The 23,993-nt window shown below is 33.0% G+C and overlaps 1 protein-coding gene across 1 annotated transcript in view; it reads left to right on the forward strand.

Moving 5' to 3' along the window:
- The window catches only part of LOC134687027 (testis-expressed protein 11-like), a 54,891-nt gene that overhangs the window by 25,275 nt on the left and 5,623 nt on the right, over positions 1 to 23,993 (forward strand). The window contains exons 13-26 of the mRNA XM_063546952.1: positions 1,537 to 1,688; positions 3,125 to 3,210; positions 5,746 to 5,886; positions 6,825 to 6,927; positions 8,192 to 8,295; positions 12,348 to 12,475; positions 13,544 to 13,581; positions 14,126 to 14,212; positions 15,533 to 15,603; positions 16,071 to 16,187; positions 16,803 to 16,890; positions 17,355 to 17,504; positions 22,543 to 22,651; positions 23,235 to 23,352. Coding sequence (XP_063403022.1) covers positions 1,537 to 1,688; positions 3,125 to 3,210; positions 5,746 to 5,886; positions 6,825 to 6,927; positions 8,192 to 8,295; positions 12,348 to 12,475; positions 13,544 to 13,581; positions 14,126 to 14,212; positions 15,533 to 15,603; positions 16,071 to 16,187; positions 16,803 to 16,890; positions 17,355 to 17,504; positions 22,543 to 22,651; positions 23,235 to 23,352 — 1,492 coding nt within the window. The remainder of the gene's footprint in view (positions 1 to 1,536; positions 1,689 to 3,124; positions 3,211 to 5,745; positions 5,887 to 6,824; positions 6,928 to 8,191; positions 8,296 to 12,347; positions 12,476 to 13,543; positions 13,582 to 14,125; positions 14,213 to 15,532; positions 15,604 to 16,070; positions 16,188 to 16,802; positions 16,891 to 17,354; positions 17,505 to 22,542; positions 22,652 to 23,234; positions 23,353 to 23,993) is intronic.

Below are 23,993 nucleotides of genomic sequence, written 5' to 3' on the forward strand. Positions count from 1 at the left end.
CACACAGTGTTCAAAATGACATGACAATTGAAGAAGGCACACAGTTTTCAAAATGACATGACAATTGAAGAAGGCACACAGTGTTCAAATGACATGACACTTGAAGAAGGCACACAGTGTTCAAAATGACATGACAATTGAAGAAGGCACACAGTTTTCAAAATGACATGACACTTGAAGAAGGCACACAGTGTTCAAAATTAATGAAGTGTCTTGTGAAAATCTTCTGTTAAACTTACATTATTAAACATGTAGTGTTAGTAAATACATACACTACATCAAACAGTTAGAAATAGTTCAAATATTGTTGTTCATTGTCTGATAGTACATGTAAGTGTATTTGAATTGATTTATAATGGACTAAACATGTCAAAATTTTATGTATGTACGTACAGATTGTGGTGGTTTTTTTTTGTGGCAAGTTTACCTAATCTTCAATGAATATTTGATAAAGCTTTTCAAACTGTTTACACTATATTGCTATACATTTATTTTGTCTTTTTGATAGAGCTGCTGTTTACACTATATTGCTATACATTTATTTTGTCTTTTTGACAGAGCTACTTTTGTAAAATAAAATTGAGAATGGAAATGGGGAATGTGTCAAAGAGACAACAACCCGACCAAATAAAAAAACAACAGCAGAAGGTCACCAACAGGTCTTCAATTTAGAGAGAAATTCCCGCACCCGATAGCGTCCTTCAGCTGGGCCCTAAACAAATATATACTAGTTCAGTGATAATGAACGCCATACTAATTTCCAAATTGTACACAAGAAACTAAAATTAAAATAATACAAGACTAACAAAGGCTCCTGACTTGGGACAGGCGCAAAAATGCGGCGGGGTTTAACATGTTTGTGAGATCTCAACCCTCCCCCTATACCTCTTACCAATGTAGAAAAGTAAACGCATAACAATACGCACATTAAAATTCAGTTCAAGAGAAGTCTGAGTCTGATGTCAGAAGATGTAACCAGAGAAAATAAACAAAATGACAATAATACATAAATAACAACAGCCTACTAGCAGTTAACTGACATGCCAGCTCCAGACTTCAATTGAACTGACTGAAAGATTATGATTTCATCATATGAACATCAGGCACAATCCTTCCCGTTAGGGGTTTAGTATCATACCTACTTTTTACACTATATTGCTATACATTTATTTTGTCTTTTTGACAGAGCTGCTGTTTACACTATATTGCTCTACATTTATTTTGTCTTTTTGACAGAGCTGCTGTTTAGACTATATTGCTCTACATTTATTTTGTCTTTTTGACAGAGCTGCTGTTTACACTATATTGCTCTACATTTATTTTGTCTTTTTGACAGAGCTGCTGTTTACACTATATTGCTCTACATTTATTTTGTCTTTTTGACAGAGCTGCTGTTTACACTATATTGCTATACATTTATTTTGTCTTTTTGACAGAGCTGCTGTTTACACTATATTGCTATACATTTATATTGTCTTTTTGACAGAGCTGCTGTTTACACTATATTGCTATACATTTATTTTGTCTTTTTGACAGAGCTGCTGTATACCAGTCACTGATACAAGATCAAATTTTAAGATTTGGAAATAGTCCTGATGTATGTAAATTAAAAGGAATCCAATTAGAACTATTTCTACAGACAAATAACAAAGAGGCAGCAAAACAATTTGTAGAAAATTGCATAACAGGTTGGCATCCATACTTTACTCCTTACATATACTGCCTACATTTATCATTGAGTATTCTGTTTTTTTTTCTTCAGATTTGATACTTTTTCAAATTACTTTGGAAGATTTTCTTTTTGTTATGTTAACATCTTATTCAACTCCCCCCTTTTAGCCCACCTTGCCCAAAGGGCAAAAAGAGCTTTTCTCATCACTTGGTGTTTGTCGTTTGTCTTCATTAACTTTTAAAAAAATTTTCTCCTGAAACCACTGAGCCAAATTTAACCAAACTTGGCCACAATCATTATAATTGTAACTAGTAAAAAAAGGTGTATGTCGACCCTGCCTGTCAACCAACATGGCCACCATGGCTAAAAATAGAACATGGGAGGTAAAATGCAGTTTTTGGCTTATATCTCTGAAACTATAGCATTTAGAGTAATTCTGACGTGGTGTAAATAAGTTTACCAGGTTGAGGTAGGGGTATTAAAAACTTCTTGTTGGTCTATACAAAAAACAATTGCCAACAACTTGTTAAAAGTGTTTTAAGAAAAAAAATTAATGGTTCATCATCAATTTCTACGTCTTTTAAAACCCATCAAGATTTTTCCTTAACATTGTGTTGTTTTTTGTAAAGGGACATAACACTGCTACTAACCATGTATTGAAATAAGCCCTGCCTACTAACCCAATATGGAACCCTACTAATCTAATATAGAATATACACGGTCTCCACACAGTTGCTTTTAACCAATCATATTCCTAGATATGTATAGGAGGTAAGGTAAACAATATTATTCCACTGCATGTTGATTTTGATAGCGAAATCAACATTTGATTGGTTGAAACTTTGACACGTGACGTCGAACAAAACTTCATATTCACCTCTGAGTATCATATTCCCCTCTGACATGTCGGGACTAAATCGTGCGACGTTATTCGCGGTTTATGAACATAACGTCTTGAGCTTCTTATTTTCTAAATAGCAATAGCAAATATCATTATCGTGTTCAAATTTATTTCAGATGTTAAAACAAAAAGACTTATTAAATAATCAATGTTTATCCGTACTGTTTATCAATATGTATGTCGTGTTCAGTAATAAAAACAAGCGAATAAGTCTGAAAAAATGCCGGTATGCAAACTAATATTTGAAGTTCAGATAGTATACAAAGCTTAGGCAGTGGAATAAAACATTCATTTCCCTTGGCCTCGGGAGATATGAAGATTTGTTCACCCTCGAAAAATCATATTTCCCTCGAGCAGAGCCCTCGTGAAATATGAATATTCTTGGGTGAACAAATCTTCATATCTCTCTCAGGCACGGGAAATAAATGTTTAATATTTACTTTTCAAGGTGTTGTATAAAATTTATTATTCTTGTTTAAAGTTACTGTCTTTGTAAGAAAGAAAATTTTGAAGTTGTGTATTAAGAAATAATTATTTTGTATTTATTGTAGGGCACAATACAGGAAATCCTTTGGACAAGGAGGTGCTGAAAAGATTTCATATCTTATTATGGGAACAAGCAGCTGAGGCTTTTGAGGTCAGATTGAAATAATATAATAATTTTGTATTGAATCATTAGTTAAAGTCATATGAAACGAGTGACTGGTGAAAATAAAGTTAATCCAATTCTTGAACCAATGCATGTTTATATCATAAACTTTGTCTTCTGTGCACGATATTATAATTGTTTACACAAACATTTTGTATAATAGTAATTTTTTTTTTCTCTCTGCCTGTTATTGTGTGAAAATATGGCAGCCACTTAATTGTCATGTTTTAAAGCTGTAGTTTACTGATTGTCAATTTATAGTAAACAATCAACAAAGAAGCATTGATATTGAGCATGTGTTTAACATATAAATCAGATAATAGTTTATTTAAATGACAGATCCATGCATATTGCAATCATCAGATTTTTACGACAAGGGTCATGCTGAAATCACATGCATACCGAAAATATGTCGGTGAAAGCAAGCAATTAAAAAAAGGTAAACTTTTTTTAAATGTGGAAAAAGTGAAGAATTTTCTTCAGAAAAAAGTTGATGTATATAAGTTTAATAATCCATTTAGTTATTAAAAAACATATGCATCATTTGTTTTTAATTTGAGGTTTCATATGACTTTAAGAGTTAAGGTTTTATTTAAATTTTTCTGTTTTAATGGTTTGAAGCCCATGAGAATACCGTAGTCTTATCATTTTCCATGAAACAGATAGCATTTAAGAAGTCAACCAAATTACTACTTTTCAATTGGCAACATTTCAGAGTAACATTATTGAAAACTTAATAGATTCCTGACTGTGGGAGTTATAATTCCTTTTCTGTGATATCTTATCTGCCAAAATTATACAGCAAATTGAAAATAGTTCTATTACATACTTGCCAACAGCTCTGACATGGGAAATCATGGGATATGTCAAAAAGTGTGTGAAAACGTTTGACGTAGATGTGGAATTTTTAAGCCCCACTTACGATAATAGGGGGACATTATGTTTTCTGGTCTGTGCCTCCGTTCGTTTGTTCATTTGTCCACCTCCGTTCCTCTGTTTGTTTGTCCGTTCGTTTGTCCATGTGTGCTTTCTTCCCGCTTCAGGTTAAAGTTTTGGTTAAAGTTTTTGGTCAAGTCCAATCAACTTGAAACTTTTTGCACATGTTCCCTATGATATGATCTTTCTAATTTTGATGCCAAATTAAAGTATTGACCCCAATTTCATGGTTCACTGAACATGTAAAATGATAGTGCGTGTGGGGCATCCTTGTACTATGGACACATTCTTGTTAATATGAAATTCAATGTGGTAATGTTCATAATTTTAACATTATACAAATTTGTTAATATAAAAAAACAATATATATTCTACTGTAAATTTCATTGTTTTCAACAGTGGTCTGTTATGTTGCGTTTAAAGCAAAACCACTATGCACATATTCAAAACAACTGCCAGTTTCAAGTTACATTTATTTGATAACAGCACGCAATATAAATGTAACATTGTCAAGTTCTGATCAGAATTCAGTGTCAATTTCTTTATAATCGAAAATGCTCTCCAACAGTAAGACTTGATATTTGACTGAACGTAATTAGCTTTATCAAGCTTTGAAAGAATGTCATAACGGTTTGTTTTTTCGGCAATGTAAAATGTCATCTATTATCTCTGCCATTGCTATTTCCTGGTCAAAACTGGATAGTTCATCAGTAGAAAGTTGGTACTATGAGAGCTGATCCAACAGTTCTGTGATATTTTTATCCCCATGGCCTGTGGAAAATCTGTTGGCTAGATTTGAAACTGAAATTGCAAAAGAAAAATGTTTTATAATTTGATTTCCATTAAATAAACATGTTAAATGCTTATTCAAATAGCTACATTGTATTTCTCCTCTCACATGTACTGTTTATATCATTGCAACATAGAATGCGCAATGCATTACTTGTTACTCGATCATTTAAACTGAAACTTGAAAATACAATTTATAAATCTTGAATCTTGTTACGTACACATCGTTTCCACTTAACAATCGGCTCTTTAGACAACGGTACAGGCCCTGAAAGCGATCTCTTCCTCCTATAGTGAATTTGAAAGAAAGTCACAAAATCTTTAAAACTAATCACAAACTACTTAATATCTTTTGCTGTTCGTCCGTTTAGAAAAATAAACAATATGGCATCCAAACAATTGATTCCAATTTTTCAATATTTATCGCCAAATAAGGAAAAAACCTGTGAATAGTGATATCACTAACTACCAAAAAAAAACGAAAAAGGGTGTACACGCCATGTGAAAAAATCTGTGTGTGTAAACAGTTGAAAAAGCCTGTATTACACAGGAATATCATGTTACTTGGCAACTATGCTATTATAGTTCATGCACTTAATAGCAAATGGGTATATGTATTTAAAATATAATTAATTTCATTAAGTTAAAATTACACAAAGTTGTGTTTAATTGAACAGAGGGAAAATATTTATGGTTGAAATATTTTGACCAATTTTTATTAAAAATAGAGATTCTTCTCAGTTGAGTTTGAATGGATTTGCTACATTAATATTCATGCATTTTCTTTTTTCTTTGCAGGAAAAAGATTTTAAATCTGCATTAGAGTGGTACAATTATTCTTTAAGTCTGTATGATACTTCACAAATTGGTGACAAAAACCTGGCTAAGCTACACAGAAATAGAGCTAATTGTAACATGTATCTTCAACTCAATGAGAAGGTAGGTATAATTGGAAAAACATGTTGTTACTTAAGTTGAAGCAAATTTTAAAACTATTTTAATGTTGAATTGTTTTAAAAAATTAACCAACATTGGTTAAAGTGCAAAAATTTAAAATGTTTTAAAACCTTATAGGATAACATTCATTTACAAGCTTTGTCAAAGATTCTTATTTACAACATAATTATTGGAATCAAAATTGACAGGTTTTGTACCCTCATTACTGTGCTTTAATTGACAGGTTTTGTACCCTCATTACCGTGCTTTAAGCCTAACTGTCTGCCGGACTTGTACCCTCATTACTGTGCTTTAATCTTAATTATCTGTCAGACTTGTACCCTCATTACTGTGCTTCATTCCTAACTATCTGTCAGACTTGTACCCTCATTACCGTGCTTTAATCTTAATTATCTGTCAGACTGATCAGGGCTGTTTCAGAAAAAGAATGCCAGGGGTTGAGGTTAAGGATTTTTGATTTGTGGGTTCACCACACAAAAGTTTAACTATTTTTTCCTTTACAATACAAATAATAGAAATAATCCTCTACCATGGTAAATATAATTTTTCTGAGTTCTAACCACCCTTTGTATTTTTTTCCTGAAACAGCCCTTATACGTTTTAAATCCTGATATATTATGTGTGGTATAAATATTGATAAGAGAAAAATTTGCCTGATATATTATTAGTGGTTCTAAAGAGAAAATTTGCATTTTTACAATCTACCAGATGAAGCTAGGAAACTGCCTCAAATTGTAAGACCTAAGACTATCTTTTTTTTGCCATTTTTCCTAGGCTATTTGAATGACCTTGGATTAAGACATTATACCCAACTACTCTACTCAGAGAAAAACCCACATCATTTAAGTAGCTTGAATTGTAAATTGAATACACAAAAAGATGAAAGGATTTTATAAGATGATTATCATTTTACTGTACAGGCATTAGATGCACTGAGTGAAGCAGAGAAACATGACCCTGGATCAATACACACACAGTTTAGTTTGTACAAGTTGGCATTAGCAGATTCTGATGTAGAAAATGGTTTGTATTAGGATAGCATGATTATCCATGGTGTATAAACATAAGGAGATGTGATATGCTTGCTAATAAGACAACTAACTATCCACCAGAGATCAAATGATATAGGAATTGGTTAAAATGTCCATTCCTATGAGTTAAAAAGAATAAAAGATAGCTGCAATGCAAACTACTATAGTAAGAAATCATAGATCTTTATAGTGCTAGCATGTATATTTTGTAGAAGTGACCTGTTTCTGGTTATCTTTGATAAACAAAAGAAGATGTAAGGTAACCTTCTATGAGACAGCATACTAAACACTTGATTTTTATGCCCCATTTATGGGCATTAGGTTTTCTGGTCTGTGCTTCTGTTCGCTCGTCCATCCGTCCGTTCTTTTGTCCATCTGACCCTTCCAGGTTAAAGTATTTGGTCGAGGTAGTTTTTGATGAAGTTGAAGTCCAATCAACTTGAAACTTAGTATACATGTTTCCTATGATTTATTTTAATGCCAAATTAGAGATTTTACCCCATTTTCATGGTCCACTGAACATAGAAAGTGATAGTGTGGATGGGACATTAGTGTACTATGGACACATTCTTGTTTGTTGGACAAAGGATTATTCATTTGCACTCCTGTTGGCTTAAAAAATAAACCTCACAAAATGGTTTCACTGTTTGAAAATGATGATTAAAATCCCTTTAAATATATGAGAAAATACAGAGCATTCCCATCCAATGTCAGTGTTTGAACCTGAAAATTTTGTTGCTAAATGAAGCAGTCAACAATTAATTCCTCATATGTTACTATTAAAATCAGAAAAAATCTTTTGATTCATTCATGTTATGTGAAAGTGAAATGAATAAAAGTTATGAGGTTTAAACAGCTTGATCTGTAGCAATGTTCATGGAGAAAATTAAAGCAGACATTAATTTTCAAGCATGTACTTTTTTAGAACTGTTTCTTTAAAAGTGTCATTGCTTTAAAGGGCTGTTTCAAATACTTAGCAAGTGGGAAAATAAGACTCACTGAAATTAAAAAATATGGGCGATTGCAAACTACTTACAATTTTGTAAGAACTGCATGTAAAATGAACACTTTTATTTTATGGTTGGTGGTCTTAAAGAAAAGCCTCCCATGTGCTTAATTCTGGAACAGCCCTTATAAGATTCTGGATTAATACCAGAAAGAATAGAACTATTGCACCATTTTTTCAAGTCTTGTTAATAATTGGGAAATATTTCATTTTTATCAAATCATGTCGACATAAATATTTTCTTTTTAAGCAAGGCAAGCCTTACATAAGATGTGTGAAATAGCAGTACAAGACAGTTCAGAAGATACAGATGTACACAGTCTTATTTGTCTGGCAGCACACATGGCTTTTGAGGTATTTGTCAGAATATCCCTTATAAGCTATGCACTATGAAAATACAGATTATCATTGGTCATCTCAACTTGATTGCTTTTCTCACTTTCGAAGTCCCGGCTCAAGTGAGAAAAATCAGTCTTGTTGAGATGATCAACGATAATCTATTAGTATCTGTGATACTTCTGTGTGCATACCTGGAATTTTTTTTAAAAATTATGTTGGGGTCACAAACTAATTGTCTAAAGAATGACTGATAACAATCTGCCTTGAGAAGTATGAAACTAACTAATCAACAGTTCTGAATATTCTAATCAAATGCCAAATACTTAATTTCTGGAAAAGACTTTTTTTGACAAAAAAGTTTCCTGTTTTTATGTCCCACCTAGAGGCATTTTGTTTTTCAGTATGGATCCGTTGGTATGGACGTATAACATTTGTGCGACATTTGCGCTGATTTTGAAAAATTTTCATTCTTTCATTTGCGACGAATTCAATTTTTCATTTGTGCCGATTTTATTTTTTCTCCTAATTGGATTTACAAGTAAGTTACAGGTAAGGTAATATTATTACATGGGCTGAGCACAGAGTATACAGACAAATTAAGCATCATTGGTAAATGGCTATCCCATTTTTAGCTCACCTGACCTGAAAGGTCAAGTGAGCTTTTCTCATCACTTGTTGATCAGATCAAGATCTATCTGCCCTGAAATTTTCAGATGAATCGGACAACCTGTTGTTAGGTTGCTGCCCCTGAATTGGTTATTTTAAGGAAATTTTGCAGTTTTTGGTTATTATCTTGAATATTATTATAGATAGAAAAAAACTGTAAACAGCAATAATGTTCAGCAAAGTAAAACCTACAAATAGGTCAACATGAAAAAATTGTCAATCAACCCCTTAAGGAGTTATTTTATAGTCAATTTTTAACAAATTTTCATCAGTTTTTGTAACTTGTACAAAAATCTTCTTCTCTGAAACTACATGGCCAAATTAAACCAAACTTGGCCATAATTATCATTGTGGTATATAGTTTAAAAAATTTATCCGATGACACCACCTTCCAAACAAAATGGCCGACATGGCTAAAATTAGAACATAGTGGTAAAATGCAGTTTTTGATTTATATCTTTAAAACTAAGACATTTAGGGCAAATCTTGCAAGAATTAAATGTCCATCAGAATAAGATCTATCCCCTCGCAAATTTTCAGATGAATCTGACAACTCGTTGCTGCCCTAAAATTGGTAATTTTAAGGAAATTTTGCAGTTTTTGGTTATTATCTTGAATACTATTATAGATAGAGATAAACTGTAAACAGCAATTTTGTTCAGCAAAGTAGGATCTACAAATAAGTCAACAGGATAAAAATTGTAAGAGTACCCCTTAAGGAGTTATTGCCCTTTATAGTCAATTTTGAAATTTTTTTCGTCATTTTTGTAACTTGTACAAAAATCTTCTTTTCTAAAACTATGGGCCATATTAAACTAAACGTGGCCACAATCATTACTATGGTATCTATTTAAAAAAAGTGTCTAATGACTCCACCTACCAACCAAGATGACTGACATCAGTAAATACAGTAACAGGTGAGCGACACAGGCTCTTGAGAGCCTCTAGTTTCGGGTTACCATTCCTTCCCCCAAATGAAATCAATGACTACTTCATGCTTGACAATATGTCTGACGCTCCTTCTGATTACAAATGTCTTACATTCTTAGCCTACAGACTTAAGTACATATATATGCACACTGTAACGCTATCCACCTCATTTCTGAGCAGCTGCACCCCAACTGATATGTTTTTACAGATTTTGTCATAAAATCCAGGCCGTAATGTATGTTAAAATGCGAACTCTATAGAAATGCTTGCATCAGTACGTAAGCCAGACAAAGAAAAGAGTGACACTATAGCGACAATTATAGGAATATATCAGATATGTTGCATATACACTCAACAAGTACACATTTATGATTTGAATGTATTCCGTTTTAATGGATTTGAATCCTTCATTTTAGCATTAACAGAGTGCTTTTATCTTAGGTTTTTACTTCTCGATTTTAAAGTATGTAAATATATAGCTTTTATATTGATTTATCTTGCTCGAAACCCTACTTCCACCTCCCCGTAGTGAGAAGAGGACAACAGTTATATACATGTTATGATTGACAATTCAAAACATTTGTACAACTGGTTTACGGAAGAGGTTGATAAATGGTAAATGAAAGAGGGACGAAAGATTCCAGAGTGACAGTCAAACTCATAAATCGACAATAAATGACAACGCCATGGCTAAAAATGAAAAGGATAAACAGTCAAACAAAAGTACATATAACACAACATAGAAAACTAAAGAATAAACAACTATAACATGACTGGGGTAGAGAGTTGTCTTATTAGGGCCCCGCCGACTAAGGCGGGTTGCCCTATAGTGATCAGTCTGTCCGTCCGTCCGTCCGTCTGTCCGTCTGTCCGTCTGTCCGTCCGTCTGTCCGTCTGTCCGTCCGTCCGTAACACTTTCTTGTCCGCTCCATATCTTGAGAACCGTTATGATTTCAAAGTTTATACTTGACATCCATTTTAACCAACACCAGAGGGTGTGTCATGATGTATGTACAACTTCCTAGGTCAAAGGTCAAGGTCAAAAACTTTGGTTTCAGTTGACAACCCCGTGTCCTGTGATGAAGATCGTGTCCGCTCCATATCTAGATAACCGTTATGATTTTATACTTAATACTTAACATGATTATTAACCAACACCCAAGGGTGTGTCATGATGTATGTAGAACTTCCTAGGTCAAAGGTCAAGGTCAAAAACTTTGGTTTCAGTTGACAACCCCGTGTCCTGTGATGAAGATCGTGTCCGCTCCATATCTAGATAACCGTTATGATTTCTAAGTTTATACTTGTCATCTATTTTAACCACCACCAGAGGGCGTGTCGTGATGTATGTATAACTTCCTAGGTCAAAGGTCAACGTCAAAAAAACTTTGGTTTCAGTTGACAACCCCGTGTTCTGTTGTGAAGATTGTGTCTGCTCTATATCTTGAGAACCTTTATGATTTCAAATATTATACTTGACATCCATTTTAACCAACACCAGAGGGTGTGTCATGATGTATGTACCACTTCATAGGTCAAAGGTCTGTCGGTCTGTTGGTCTGTCCATCGCTAACAAATTTGATCCACACTATATTTTGAGAGGACAGCTGTTATTATTTCATACTTTATACCTGACAAACATTTTCAACTTAACATATATATTAACCAACACCAGAGAATGTGTCATAATGTATGCATCCTAGGTCAAAGGTCAGTCCGTCGGTCTGTCCATCCGTTCGTTGTTCTTAACAAATTGTGTCCGCTCTACCTCTCGAGAACCGTTATTATTTCATACTTTATACTTGGTGGGTGTTAATATATTGAAGGCATAATTCTAAAAATATGTGACAAATATCAATTGGGCAGCACCTTTAAACATATTGTTCAAACATCAATCCACATATCCAGAAGTCACCTTAGAGTAGTCAACAATGAGTTCACATCATGCAGTCATATCACTATTATACTATGAAAGTAAGTTGAGAATATTTATCAGTTTTAACTTAAAATCTTAGAATAAAATCGCACATGAGACTATGTAATAACTTCAAATAATGCTTCATATCAGATTATCCATACAACTTATTTACCACACTTTATTGACAGCGGGGCCCACAGAGATGGCTCCCATCTCAATGATATCTAGTTGACACTCATACCGCATCTTCTTATATTTTTTCACCTGTAATTTACCTGTAAAAAAATCGGCGCAAGTGCAAAACGCCGTTTCGTTTGTCAGTTTTTCTATCTGTTTTACTTCAGGTTAAAGTTTTTGGTCAAGGTAGTTTTTAATGATGTTAAAGTCCAATCAACTTGAAACTAAGTACACATGTCCCCCATGATATGATCTTTCAAATTTTAATGTCAAATTAAGAGTTTTTAACCCCAATTTCATGGTACACTAAACATAGAAAATGATAGTGCAAGTGTGGCATCCTTGTACTATAGACAAATTCTTGTTTTCCTTGCAGCAACATCACCAGTCAACTGCATCTGAAGCATTAGAATGTTTGGCTAACACAAGTCCAGATCATTTACAAGTTTTAACAGCCCTGAGGTGTTTGATTAGAATAAAACTAGGAGAAACAGAAGAAAAATGGTAAGTGAAATGGAACAAAGAAATGCCAATCTTGTAGAACATACTGTAGACTCATTATAATTTGCAAGATAGTAATTATACCAGTTTTCATGTAAGCAGGTGAACCACACATTTGAATATTCAATGAATTTAAAAAAAAATTGTAGACTTGTATGCAGACTTTTGCAAAACTACGAAATAAAATATCTTTGAAAAGGGCAAGTTTTTCCTAAATCCACAAAATATTGATATCCACCAAAAAATCAGTACAGTACTGGAACAATCAGAAGACATACTGGTCAGCAAAAGGCTAGAGTTCTCTACTTGCACTAAAATATAAGGGATCAGTGTTCAATATTAACATTTTCCATTTTCGTGCATACACTTGTACACTTGACCACAAATTTAAGTGTAAAATTCATTAAAATATGTATTCACAAAAAAGATTTTCTTCTGACCACAAAAAATTGTAACACTGAGAATAATTGAAATGACAGTCTGTATATATTTAAAAGAAAATTATTAATGCAAGTTTTAGAAGCAAAAGATAAATGATTAAATTCAATCCATTACAGAGCACAAACATTTAGGCACTATTAGAATACTGACAAATTATTCAACTAAATGTCAAATCTGACAAATAAGTGTCGGGAGTATTCAAAGTGAGATATATGATTGTGGATTGTGAACTTTTTATTTTTTGCATGATTAGTTTTATGTAAAAAGTAAATAGTTGTGATTTTTGAATGACAATTATTTCTTAATCTTATTTTTCTATCACAAATTCAATTTAGGTGAATAGTTTCTGTTCTATTTTTATGGCTTACCCTATTGGCATTTAGGTTTTTGGGCTGTGCATCCAATAATTTGTCCCCTTTCAGGTAAAAGTTTTTGGTCAAGGTAGTTTTTGATAAAGTTAAAGTCAAATCAACTTGTAACTTGGTACACATGTTACACATGTATGATGAGATCTTTCTAATTATTTTAATGCCAAATTAGAGGTTCGATCTCATTTTCACAGTAAACTGAACATAGAAAATGATAATGTGAGTGGGGCATCCATGTATTATGGACACATTCTTGTTTCAGTGTTGATATTGAAAATATAACTACTCATATAAGGACAGGTAGTAGATTATATATGCATGGGATTCTTGTTGATTTGTTTATATTTAATTGATTGCCTGAAAAATGTTTTATATTGTCATTGTTGAGAATTAGAAGTTCTTTTGGTGTTTTTGTTGTTTTTTAAATTTTATTTGGGACGGAGGCTGAAGTTTAAAAAAAAAAAAAATTGGGCGGGAAGCTGCAGTTTATTTTTTTTTTAATTTTTATTTGGGCAGGAGGATGTAGTATCTTTTCACTGTAAACATTTTGATATTGCAAAAAATAAAGAATATTTTTAAATTAAGAGAAGGCAGAATTTGTTATCTAGTAGATAAACCAAGAAGAATTTTGTGATAACAGTTACATTGTAAAGTTATTAACTTAGTTTCTAGTGCCTAGATTATCCACTTTTGAAAAGCATGCTATGTCATGTCCACTGCAACATGTCATGTCCACTGCAATTAATATATAGTATTGTATCTGTAGAAAAACTTACAATGGTGCAATTTGAGCGACACATGTCTCTTAAAATCTTCAATATTTTTTTGTCATTTAATGTTTTAGGTTACAACAAGCTGTTACAGTTGATAAATGAAAGAAAAGATTTAACAGAGCAACTTAACAATGAAGCTAACTGGTTCATGAAGATCTGTAAGTATATTTATTTACTATTTGAAAAAGGCTGTACTGTGACATGTAGTTGTTAATATCTGTGTCATTTGGTCTCTTGTGGAGAGATGTCTCATTGGCAATCATACCACATCTTCTTTTTTTTAATACTTAAGCAATAGGAATAAGTGGTTGCAAAAACTTATAGACCTTGCACTTAATGTTTGGTACATTCTTTATAGGAGCTGTTCCATAAAAACATACATGAGACCCAGGGAAGGCTCTTTAAAATCTCTACTATATGTGTAAATGTCAAGTACAGTGATATATGTATTAAAGTGAAATTCTTTATTATACCCCGCTTTAAAAAGGGGGGGGGGTATACTGTTTCACCTCTGTCTGTCCTTCCGTCAGTCCGTCCGTCCCATGAATATTTTTTGTCACATTTTTCTCAGGAACTACAATACAAGGATTTCTGAAATTCGGTTTCAGTGTTTATCTAAGTCAGCTATACCGTGTGATGCGTTTTCAGATTGATCACTTGACAACTTCCTGTTTACCAAACACTTGTATGATTTTACACATGATAGCCAAGTTGAAAATTTTCGTCACATTTTTCTCAGGAACTACAATACAAGGATTTCTGAAATTTGGTTTCAGGATTTATATAAGTCAGCTTTACCGTGTGATGCATTTTCAGATTCATCACTCAACAACTTCCTGTTTACTAAAAACTTGCATATTTTTACACTATTAATATTATCCACTTGCGGCGGGGGTATCATCAGTGAGCAGTAGCTTGCAGTTTCACTTGTTTGAGTCTGTGTAGTTATCCCATTTTAAAAGGTTACTTCCCTTTGTACTGTCTATGTTGGAATGGAACAGTCCTTAGGATTTTTATTGATTATATGTTTTCAAGAAAGATTCTGGTAATCATAAAACATAAAGTTATCAGCAAAACAAAAGATTGATGTATTTTCCAACTGCTACACATTTAGGAAGATGATAATTATCCATGTGTCCTGTTAGACTACAAATGATGTTGTCTGTGTAGTGTTTTCATCTTGTGAGCATTCGATCTGATCTATACTTTGTGATGTGTTTCACATCCATTGCTCTTCAACCTCCTGTTTACAAACACTTCTATATTTTTACACTTGAAATTATAAGGTTATAGTTCTGTGCAAAGTCCTGAATGTTAGTAATTAAGATTCTAAAATGAATATCAGGAGATGTGGTCAATTCATCAATGGACAGCAATCCAACACCTTGTGGCACAAACATATGTCTGTATGTTGTTAGTGCAAACCCATAAGACAATAATTAATAATAAATTAACATAGTAAAAAATATTTGTTTCAGCCTGGAACATGGCGTTGCAAAGTGAGGAAAAACCACATTGTATGAGGGATTTATTCACTTTGTGTTGCCAGGTGAGATTATTTTTCTGATATCAGTTCAGGTAAAAAAAAAGTCTGTTATTATTGTCAAGATTCTAATATTGAGCTAAAAACTACATTATTTTCCTCTACATCTTTAATGATGTTTGCCCTATGAAAACTATAAATAATCATTCAAAATTTGAAAGAATGGATAAAAAGAGGTAAATGTACATGATATGCAACCCCCGGAAAATAGGGTAATTAACTAAAGAGACAGATTTCAAATTTCACTGACTTTTTCATAGTACAAAAAATGTGTTTGATAACACCCATCACTGTGAATTTAAAATGGTCTCTCTGTGCCTAGCATATATTTAATGGAGAGTCCATATTGGTATATAATTTTAGTAAGGTAGTTTAAAGGGGAGATAATAGAAAATTTTATTTTGAATGTAAGTTGTCAGAGTTGAGATGTTATTTTCTGGAACATTCTTATTATTATCTAAAGTATATTTTAGCTGTCAGCATTGAGTGGCGAGGACAGAAATCAGATGACCAGACAGAAAACCTGTAGATTAATGGCAGCTGCTGCAAGTTTACAAGTGGCAAGAAAATGTCTAAATGAACAAGAACAGGTACTTACATAGTATAGGATGCACTAATGAAAATAGAAGTAACATTATTTTACTTTTTAGCAATTTAAGGAAATTGAGCGAATTCGTATTGAAATCTGTTAAGAAAAGGGTCTTGTTTAAACTGTTTAGCTTTGATTCCCAGGTCAAAATTTGGTTTATAAAAATTGTAAAAAACAGACTTGTGTTTAAATTCCAAGAGCTTTAAATAAGTTAACATGACCAAACTCATTAGTTGTTTCCTTAGTATTTTTTCCCTTGAAGGAAGATTTTTACCCTCATCGTTTTTTTTTTTGTACGAAACTATAGGAGATTGGAAGAGAGTGAAAAATAGCAGAATTGATCTGAAAAAAGAGATCAACAAAAAATTGTGCATGACAGAAATTGTATAAGTTGACTCCCTATAAGAGTTATTGCCCTTGGATGACAATTTTTACACATTAGTTGTAAATATTTGCGTCAACAAAGGTACAATTTATTTTTTTACATTTCATTTATATTTTGCTTTTAATTCATATAAGGTTAAGATGTTAATGCATGTTATACATTTCCTTTGAAAAATTTTCAAGGAAATAATCATGCTTAGATGAAATTTTTAATGACTTAATTCTATTTCAGAGAAATGCCCTTGAAGATGCATTATGTAATGTTGAAGAATGTAAAAGACTTTGTAACCAGCTTGAGTTGAATATGTTATCTGCAGCAGGTAGGTGCATTGTACTGGATTAAACTATTTAACTTAAAACAATGTAGAGATAATTCACAGAAGAAAATAAATGATTGCTAGTGAGACAACTCGCCAATGAAGAAATCAGCAGCTATAGGTCAATATTTGTCCTTTCATAATTAATGAGCAAAACCCATACCACATATCGAGCCATAAAAGGCCTTGAAATGGCATTAAATGACTTTAAAAAAAAAAAAGAAGAAAAAACTGTAAAACTCCAGCAGTGTGGAATTTGTCTTGTCAAAAATAAGAATAGCTATGTTATACATTTCAGTGCAGGTAGTGAAGAGGTTATTTCTTGACCAGTTCAAATGGAAGACTTTGAAATTGAAAGTTGCTGCTCTTCTGCCTAGTTTTCATTGGAGTTAATGAGATAATTAAAGAAATAGTTTGTTTTTTTCAGTATTTTGCAAAATGCTTTTATTGCCTAATATTTTATTCAGAAAGTAAAACAAAAGACACAACAGAGATTTTACTGTTGCTGTATGAGTTTGAAGCTAGAGTAAAATTGAAGGATCAGCATGTTGAAGAGATTTTAGAAACAGCACTGAAACTTCCTAATCCAGATCCTAAAACATTTGAAACCATTGCAGGTTTGTAAAAAACTGTTGTTTTTGTTGGTAAATATTCCACAATATAAGAATGTCTATTAGATTTAAGTGGATATGCTTTGGAAAACTTGATACATTGCAGTCACTTTTTATTTTTTTGTAAATTCGTAAGTCCCAATCCCGCCTGTAGTCTTGATAACAATATATCACTCACAGGCCAATAACGACTAAAGTAGTGGTTTGTTTACCTGGTTCAATGGCCAATTGCGTCTTTTCTCGTGGTCGACACCACTCTAAAAGAACTGCTCCGATTGGTTATTTCCAGAATTTAAAGAATACTGTCCAATAGAAAAGGGTTTAATGTTTCATTGTGTGACATTTATTTGTTTTAAGTGCAAAGGTTATGCGGTATTTAGACATTCTTGTTACACCTGTGTATGAGCAGTTTTCAATAAAAATGTTGAAACAATGGCTGAAATTTTTTATAGTAACAAGAGTGATAGTGAGTTTGATGGCTTTGAATTAAGGGATATACATTTGTAAATGCTACAGAAGAAAGATATTTACAGCATATTGATGCATTGAAAATTATTGATTCTGATAATGAATTTTCAGACGTCGATTCTGATGAAAATGAAGGTTTTAATAGCAATCATGACAATGTTGCACTTGCCGAATTGCAAGATGGGATGATGAATTTCGCCTGGTTCAAATAAATGATTTTACAGGTCCAAGGCCTGGTATACCACTGAAATGGACTAGGAAAAGACAGAGATAGATTTTTTTGGGATACAATTGCTATCAAGCAATCTGTAGACTTATCATTGACTCCTTTTCAATTCTGCCCATGCCCTCACGTCAACCATTTCGTTCTAAATATTGAGGAACATCTCATATTCTTAATATTGTCTTGCTTCAAAAGGTAAAAACAAACAAACTGACCTAATTTAAACAACTTTCCTATTATTTTCTTCTAGTAACCTTAATGTTTCGATATTTCCCTCTTTTATATGCGTGTTTTTTCAACACCGAAAATCAGAATTAATCAGTATTTATTTTAAGTGTTTTTATATATTTAGAAACATGCCACAGAGGGAATTCTGCAGTTTTGATGAAATGCGAGAGTTCTCTGAATTCCAATAAAGCTATTTCTGTCAGATAAGAACTGAAGTAGAGTTTTTCTTATATGTCACCGTTATGAAAATGATATTTGATATTGAACTTCCATAAAGAAATGGAGAACCATCAAGGTTGTTTGATTAACATTTAATATACGTCCTTGCTTGTTTAGGTATGCACATGCGTATAGTTTTCTTGACCTCCAGGGGTATCAGACTGAATGGTTGCTCTGGATTCCCTACTCTTGATAAATTTGAAACTCAAGAGATCATTTCTATGTCTGTCTGCAATGAAGGTTATTGTTGTTGCATAATTTTAAATCATGTGCAACATTTAAATTTTTTAAAAAGTAGGCAATAATGTAAAAGTGTAACGAGAACACCCTACAGCTGAAATGGAGTTTTCTATATTATTGCTTCAAGTTGTCGCCCTTATATTCCTGTCAATGTTAGAATTAAAATATGACAATACGTCGAGAAAAAATTAACCAGTTCCGTCAATAGACTTCGAATTATATTAAAAGCGATGTCAATTTAAACAGAGGAACGTGTACAGAGGAGTCATGCTCACTGACCTAAAGGAATTTTAATATTTAATGAATTAGAAATGGGGTTCTTTCTAGAATCACGTAAGAAAATAGGTGATGAGGTATGAAGTGAGATACCTTCTCTCACTTTTGCTGTAAAGGGAGAATATTTGGAGCTTTTTCAATGACATATATACATTTTATAAGTCATCTGGGGCCAAAACGAATTGATTTATTTGGTTAATTTTTGTACCATATGATAGAGTAACAACTAATAAAGTATTAAATAAAATTTGGAAGGAAGAAAAAAATGTTTAAATTTTGCTGAAATTTTTGCACCCTTAAGATTAATACTAATATCAATGAAATCAATGGAAATTGTATCCCTAAGAGCAATCATTCTCTTTGATTCATTTTATTTTCATGGAGAGACTTGAATCTGAAATAGCAACAGAAACAAATGCTTATGCAAATGGGAGGCAAAATGAAAATTGGTGATGAAATCAAAGCATACTTAGGGGGTCAGATTGTTATGGGAATCGTACCTGTCTCCAATATGGATATGTATTGATACAAAGATAAACTTTTTCATGCTTCTAGTCTGGAGGAAAATTTTTCAAGAAACAGATATGAGGAGTTACAAAGATATCTCCATGGGGCAGACGCCACACAAAATCCACCCGACTTCAACCCCGGACATGATAAACTGGCCAATGTAAGACCAATACTCGAAATAATTTGTGATAAATACCTTCAAAAATACAAACCGTTTATGGAAGTATTCATTGACGAAGCAATGATTAGTTTTGATGACAGGTTTGGGTTCAAACAGTATGTTCCCTTGATGCCTACAAGAAGGGGGATCAAAGTTTGGGTTTGAGCAGATCCAACTAAAAGTTACATAAATGACTTTCAGGTTTATACTGGAAAGACAGCCAATAACCCAGAACAAAACCTTGGCAAAAGAGTTGTTCTTGATCTTATGACCCCTGTGTTTGGGTCCGGTAATCATCTTTACTGTGATAGTTTTTTCACTTCACCAGATTTATTTATAAATTTATAGGACCACAGTACTTGTGCGTGTGGCACGTTAATAGAGCAAACCGTAAAGGACTGCCTGCTGGTTTAGACCGTAAACTCAAAGAACATGGCCAGTTTGTTATAAAGCAAAAAATTACATATGCGAGTAACAGTTTGGAGGGACAAGAAAAACATAAAATTATTATCAACAGATTGTTTTGTTGAACCTGACAAATCAATTGTAAGCAAAAAGTTGGTACCATCAAAGAGGCACCTGGACTGTATTCTCTCAGTCAAACATTATAACATGTTCATGAATAGGGGAGACCATGCAGATCAGTTGAGGTCTACCTACAACATCTCTAGAAAGTGTTCGAAATGGTGGAAATACCTCTTCAACTTCCTTATGGACATCAGTATTTTTCATACCTTCTTATGAGGGAGTCGTCTATCACCAAATAGTGACACAAAAAAAACAAGCCGCGACAAATGACTCAGCTAGAGTTTAGAATGAAACTAGCTCACCAAATGCTAGGACAAGTTCACGGTCAATCGATCCAAGACCAGTACTCCAACCAAAATATCATTAGATAAAAAATATGCCAAAGAAGAAGACATGCAAAATGTGCTCACAAAATAAAATTAGAAAGGAACCCAAAAATGGGTGTGCTCAGTGTAAAGTAAATTTGTGCACAGAATGTTTTAGGCCATGCCACAGAAAATTATTCCCACAGTTGTTCTTGTAAAGAGAGGATATATTCATTGAGATTCATATATTTTTATGCCCCACCTACGATAGTAGAGGGACATTATGTTTTCTGGTCTGTGGGCTGTTTGTTTGTTCGTCTGTTTGTTTGTTCATCTCTCTGTCTGTTCGTCTGTCCCGCTTCAGGTTAAAGTTTTTGATGAAGTTGAAGTCCAAGCAACTTGAAACTTAATATACATGTTACCTATGATATGATCTTTCTAATTTTAATGCCAAATTATTTGGAATATTTTTGGAATATTCTTACTTACCTGGATAAATATGTGATTTATTCTGTATATTTTTTGATAACATTTATGTGTGGAAAGACAATTTTTTCTTCTTTATTCACTGATATTTTTTTTTATTAATGTTGGATAATTATACTATATAATAGCAATCAAGGTAAATATCATGCATGTGCACGTCTGATAGTAGAAAAGTTAATTAGATAAAAATGCTCTGGGGCTGATATTGGCTCATCACTGTTGCAGTGTGAATATACTGTTGGGGGTGAATGAGTGAAAGTAGAACTACTTAATTTTTGAGTTCAGAATATTTTTCAAATTCACATATTAAATATGATGCTAATTTAGTTTAAAGATGAAAAAGATCATATTTCCATTCATGACATTGTAAGAATTCTGTATCTATAGACTTTAGTGATTTTTTTTTCAGATATCTAGAACCAAACCTGTACATGAGCATTTCCTTTTGGATATACTTTATCTACTAAGCATCTGTCTTGAAGGTCAATCTATAAGAGGAGATATTGTTTAAGTCCCACCTACGATAGTAGAAGAGCATTATGTTTTCTGGTCTGAGCGTTTGTTCTGTTTTGTTAGTCCGTCTGTCCTGCTTCAGGTTAAAGTTTTTGGTCAAGATAGTTTTTGGGTAAAGATTGCATGTAATGCAATCAAAATCCTATGTTATTGACTTGATATCTAAATCTTCCAAGGCTGATCACTACCTTTTTGATACACAAAATATAGTGCATTGATCATAACATTCTATACATCCTATCCATGAACATTGACAGAAATTTATCAATGTAAATATATGCTCAGATATATTCAAGTAACAAAACGATGTTACACCTGTCAAAAAAGTTACATAACTTTTGCAAGGTGCAGGAGTCTACTATCTGTTCTAAAGATATAAATGATGTCATTTTAAGGTTATCTTTAAAAATTGGAGTTATCTCCCATTGTCCCGAATTTTAGTTGAATCAACTACAACCAATGCTTTATTGACAATGCAATACATGTATTTAATTTTACTTCTCACTGATAAATGATCACAATCTTCACCCTTCAGTGCTTACAATGAAGTTAAAGTCTAATCAATTTAGTACACATGTTCTTTATGATCTTTCTAATTTCAATGCCAGATTAGTCTCTTGACCCGGATTTCACGGTCCACTGAAGATAGAAATAATTATGCGAACAGGGCATCAATGTACTATGGACACATTATTGTTTGATCTTTATTGCAAAATCTGTGAAAACTGCTTTGATGGAAGGCCTTTAATATTCCATCCACTAATGTTTCATTACTTGGTACAAACACTGCCATAGGCACATCAAGCTGTTATCATTGTATTACTCTACAATAGAATTGCATTTAAAATTGTTTATTTTATTTCATATACAAATTTCTGTATTTTGCAGCATTAGCAGTTGAAGAACCAGCACAAAATAAAAGTATGAGCGTCAGAGCATTGAAAGTAGCCATCAGAAAACATCTTCAGATGCCAACGCCAGATTATATCAGATGCAGGTAACTTGTTGAACTCATCAATTCTTGAAAACACTTTTAACCTTTTGTAGATAAATGGTAAAATTTATATTTGCTCTGGAAATATTCTTCTGATAAAAGGATAGAAAGAGGGGGATGAACTGTTGAAGGAATGTTGGTTGATTGATTGATTGATAGGTGTTGAATGGCACTTTCAGCACTATTGTTATATTATGTGGCAGTGACTTTATTTGTGGGGGAAGCTGCTGAGAACTCCAGTAGGAAAATCTGACAATCCTAGTCAATTAAGATTGAAGTCCGGTGCACCTGTTGCATGCAAGATTCAAACTCACAACCTCTGTGTTGATATGCTTGTGATACAGTAGTTGGACTACTGAAACCACTGGGCCACGGAGGCCCTAAGCGATAAAGGAGGAGATGTGTTACAAAGTGCAAAAGAATGATATTGAAAAAAATCACTACACATTCTCACATATCTAAAGATAGACTATAAACGTATAAAGAACTTGAGTTTATATTTTCTGCATCTCAATTATTAATTTAAGGAGTATATGAAGGTATTGAATAAACCAGGGTTCTAATTATGAGCTATGACATATTTCAGTAAGTTATTCCATAGTTTGATCCAGCTGGCATTGAGTAGTGGAGTAGAACTTAGTGGAAAAGATGAGGCTTGGAATTATTTTGTAGAAGTGATTGAAATTATCCATAAGACAGAACAGGTGAGTTATGCCAGATTGTGATGGCAGATGTTTGTCCACGAACAGGTGAGTTATGCCAGATTGTGATGGCAGATGTTTGTCCACTTTTTCAACTCAGAGTCTCAATATACGGTCATAGATTTAACAAGTTCCTGCTTGTGTCAATTCTTTAATCTAGTTATGTTTTTTATGCCTCATTTATGGGCATTATGTTTCTAGTCTTTGCATCTGTTTGTTCGTTAGTCCATTTGACCTGCTTCAGGTTAGAGTTTACGGTCGAGGTAGTTTTTGATGAAGTTGAAGTCCAATCAACTTAAAACTTAGTACACATGTTCTCTATGATATGATATTTCTAATGTTAATGCCAAATCAGAGATTTTCCCTTATTTTAATGGTCCATGAAACATAGAAAATGATAGTGTGGATGGGGCATCCGTCTACTGGGGACACATTCTTGTTTTACTAATGTGTTCCATGATTTTTGCGCTTTGGATATCTTTCACAGTCCAAATTTCATGACACAAAGTTGTTGCATAAATGAAAAAAAATCCACGGTTTTCTAATCACATAAATTGTGACATACCAAGGTTTGCGTTCTTGGACCCATTGTATTACTAGTAACCCGAATATTTCATGCCCTTCTTGTAATCAATCTCTATTCT

The sequence above is a fragment of the Mytilus trossulus genome, chromosome 10, assembly GCF_036588685.1.
Source record: "Mytilus trossulus isolate FHL-02 chromosome 10, PNRI_Mtr1.1.1.hap1, whole genome shotgun sequence".
Classification (NCBI taxonomy): Eukaryota; Metazoa; Mollusca; class Bivalvia; order Mytilida; family Mytilidae; genus Mytilus; species Mytilus trossulus.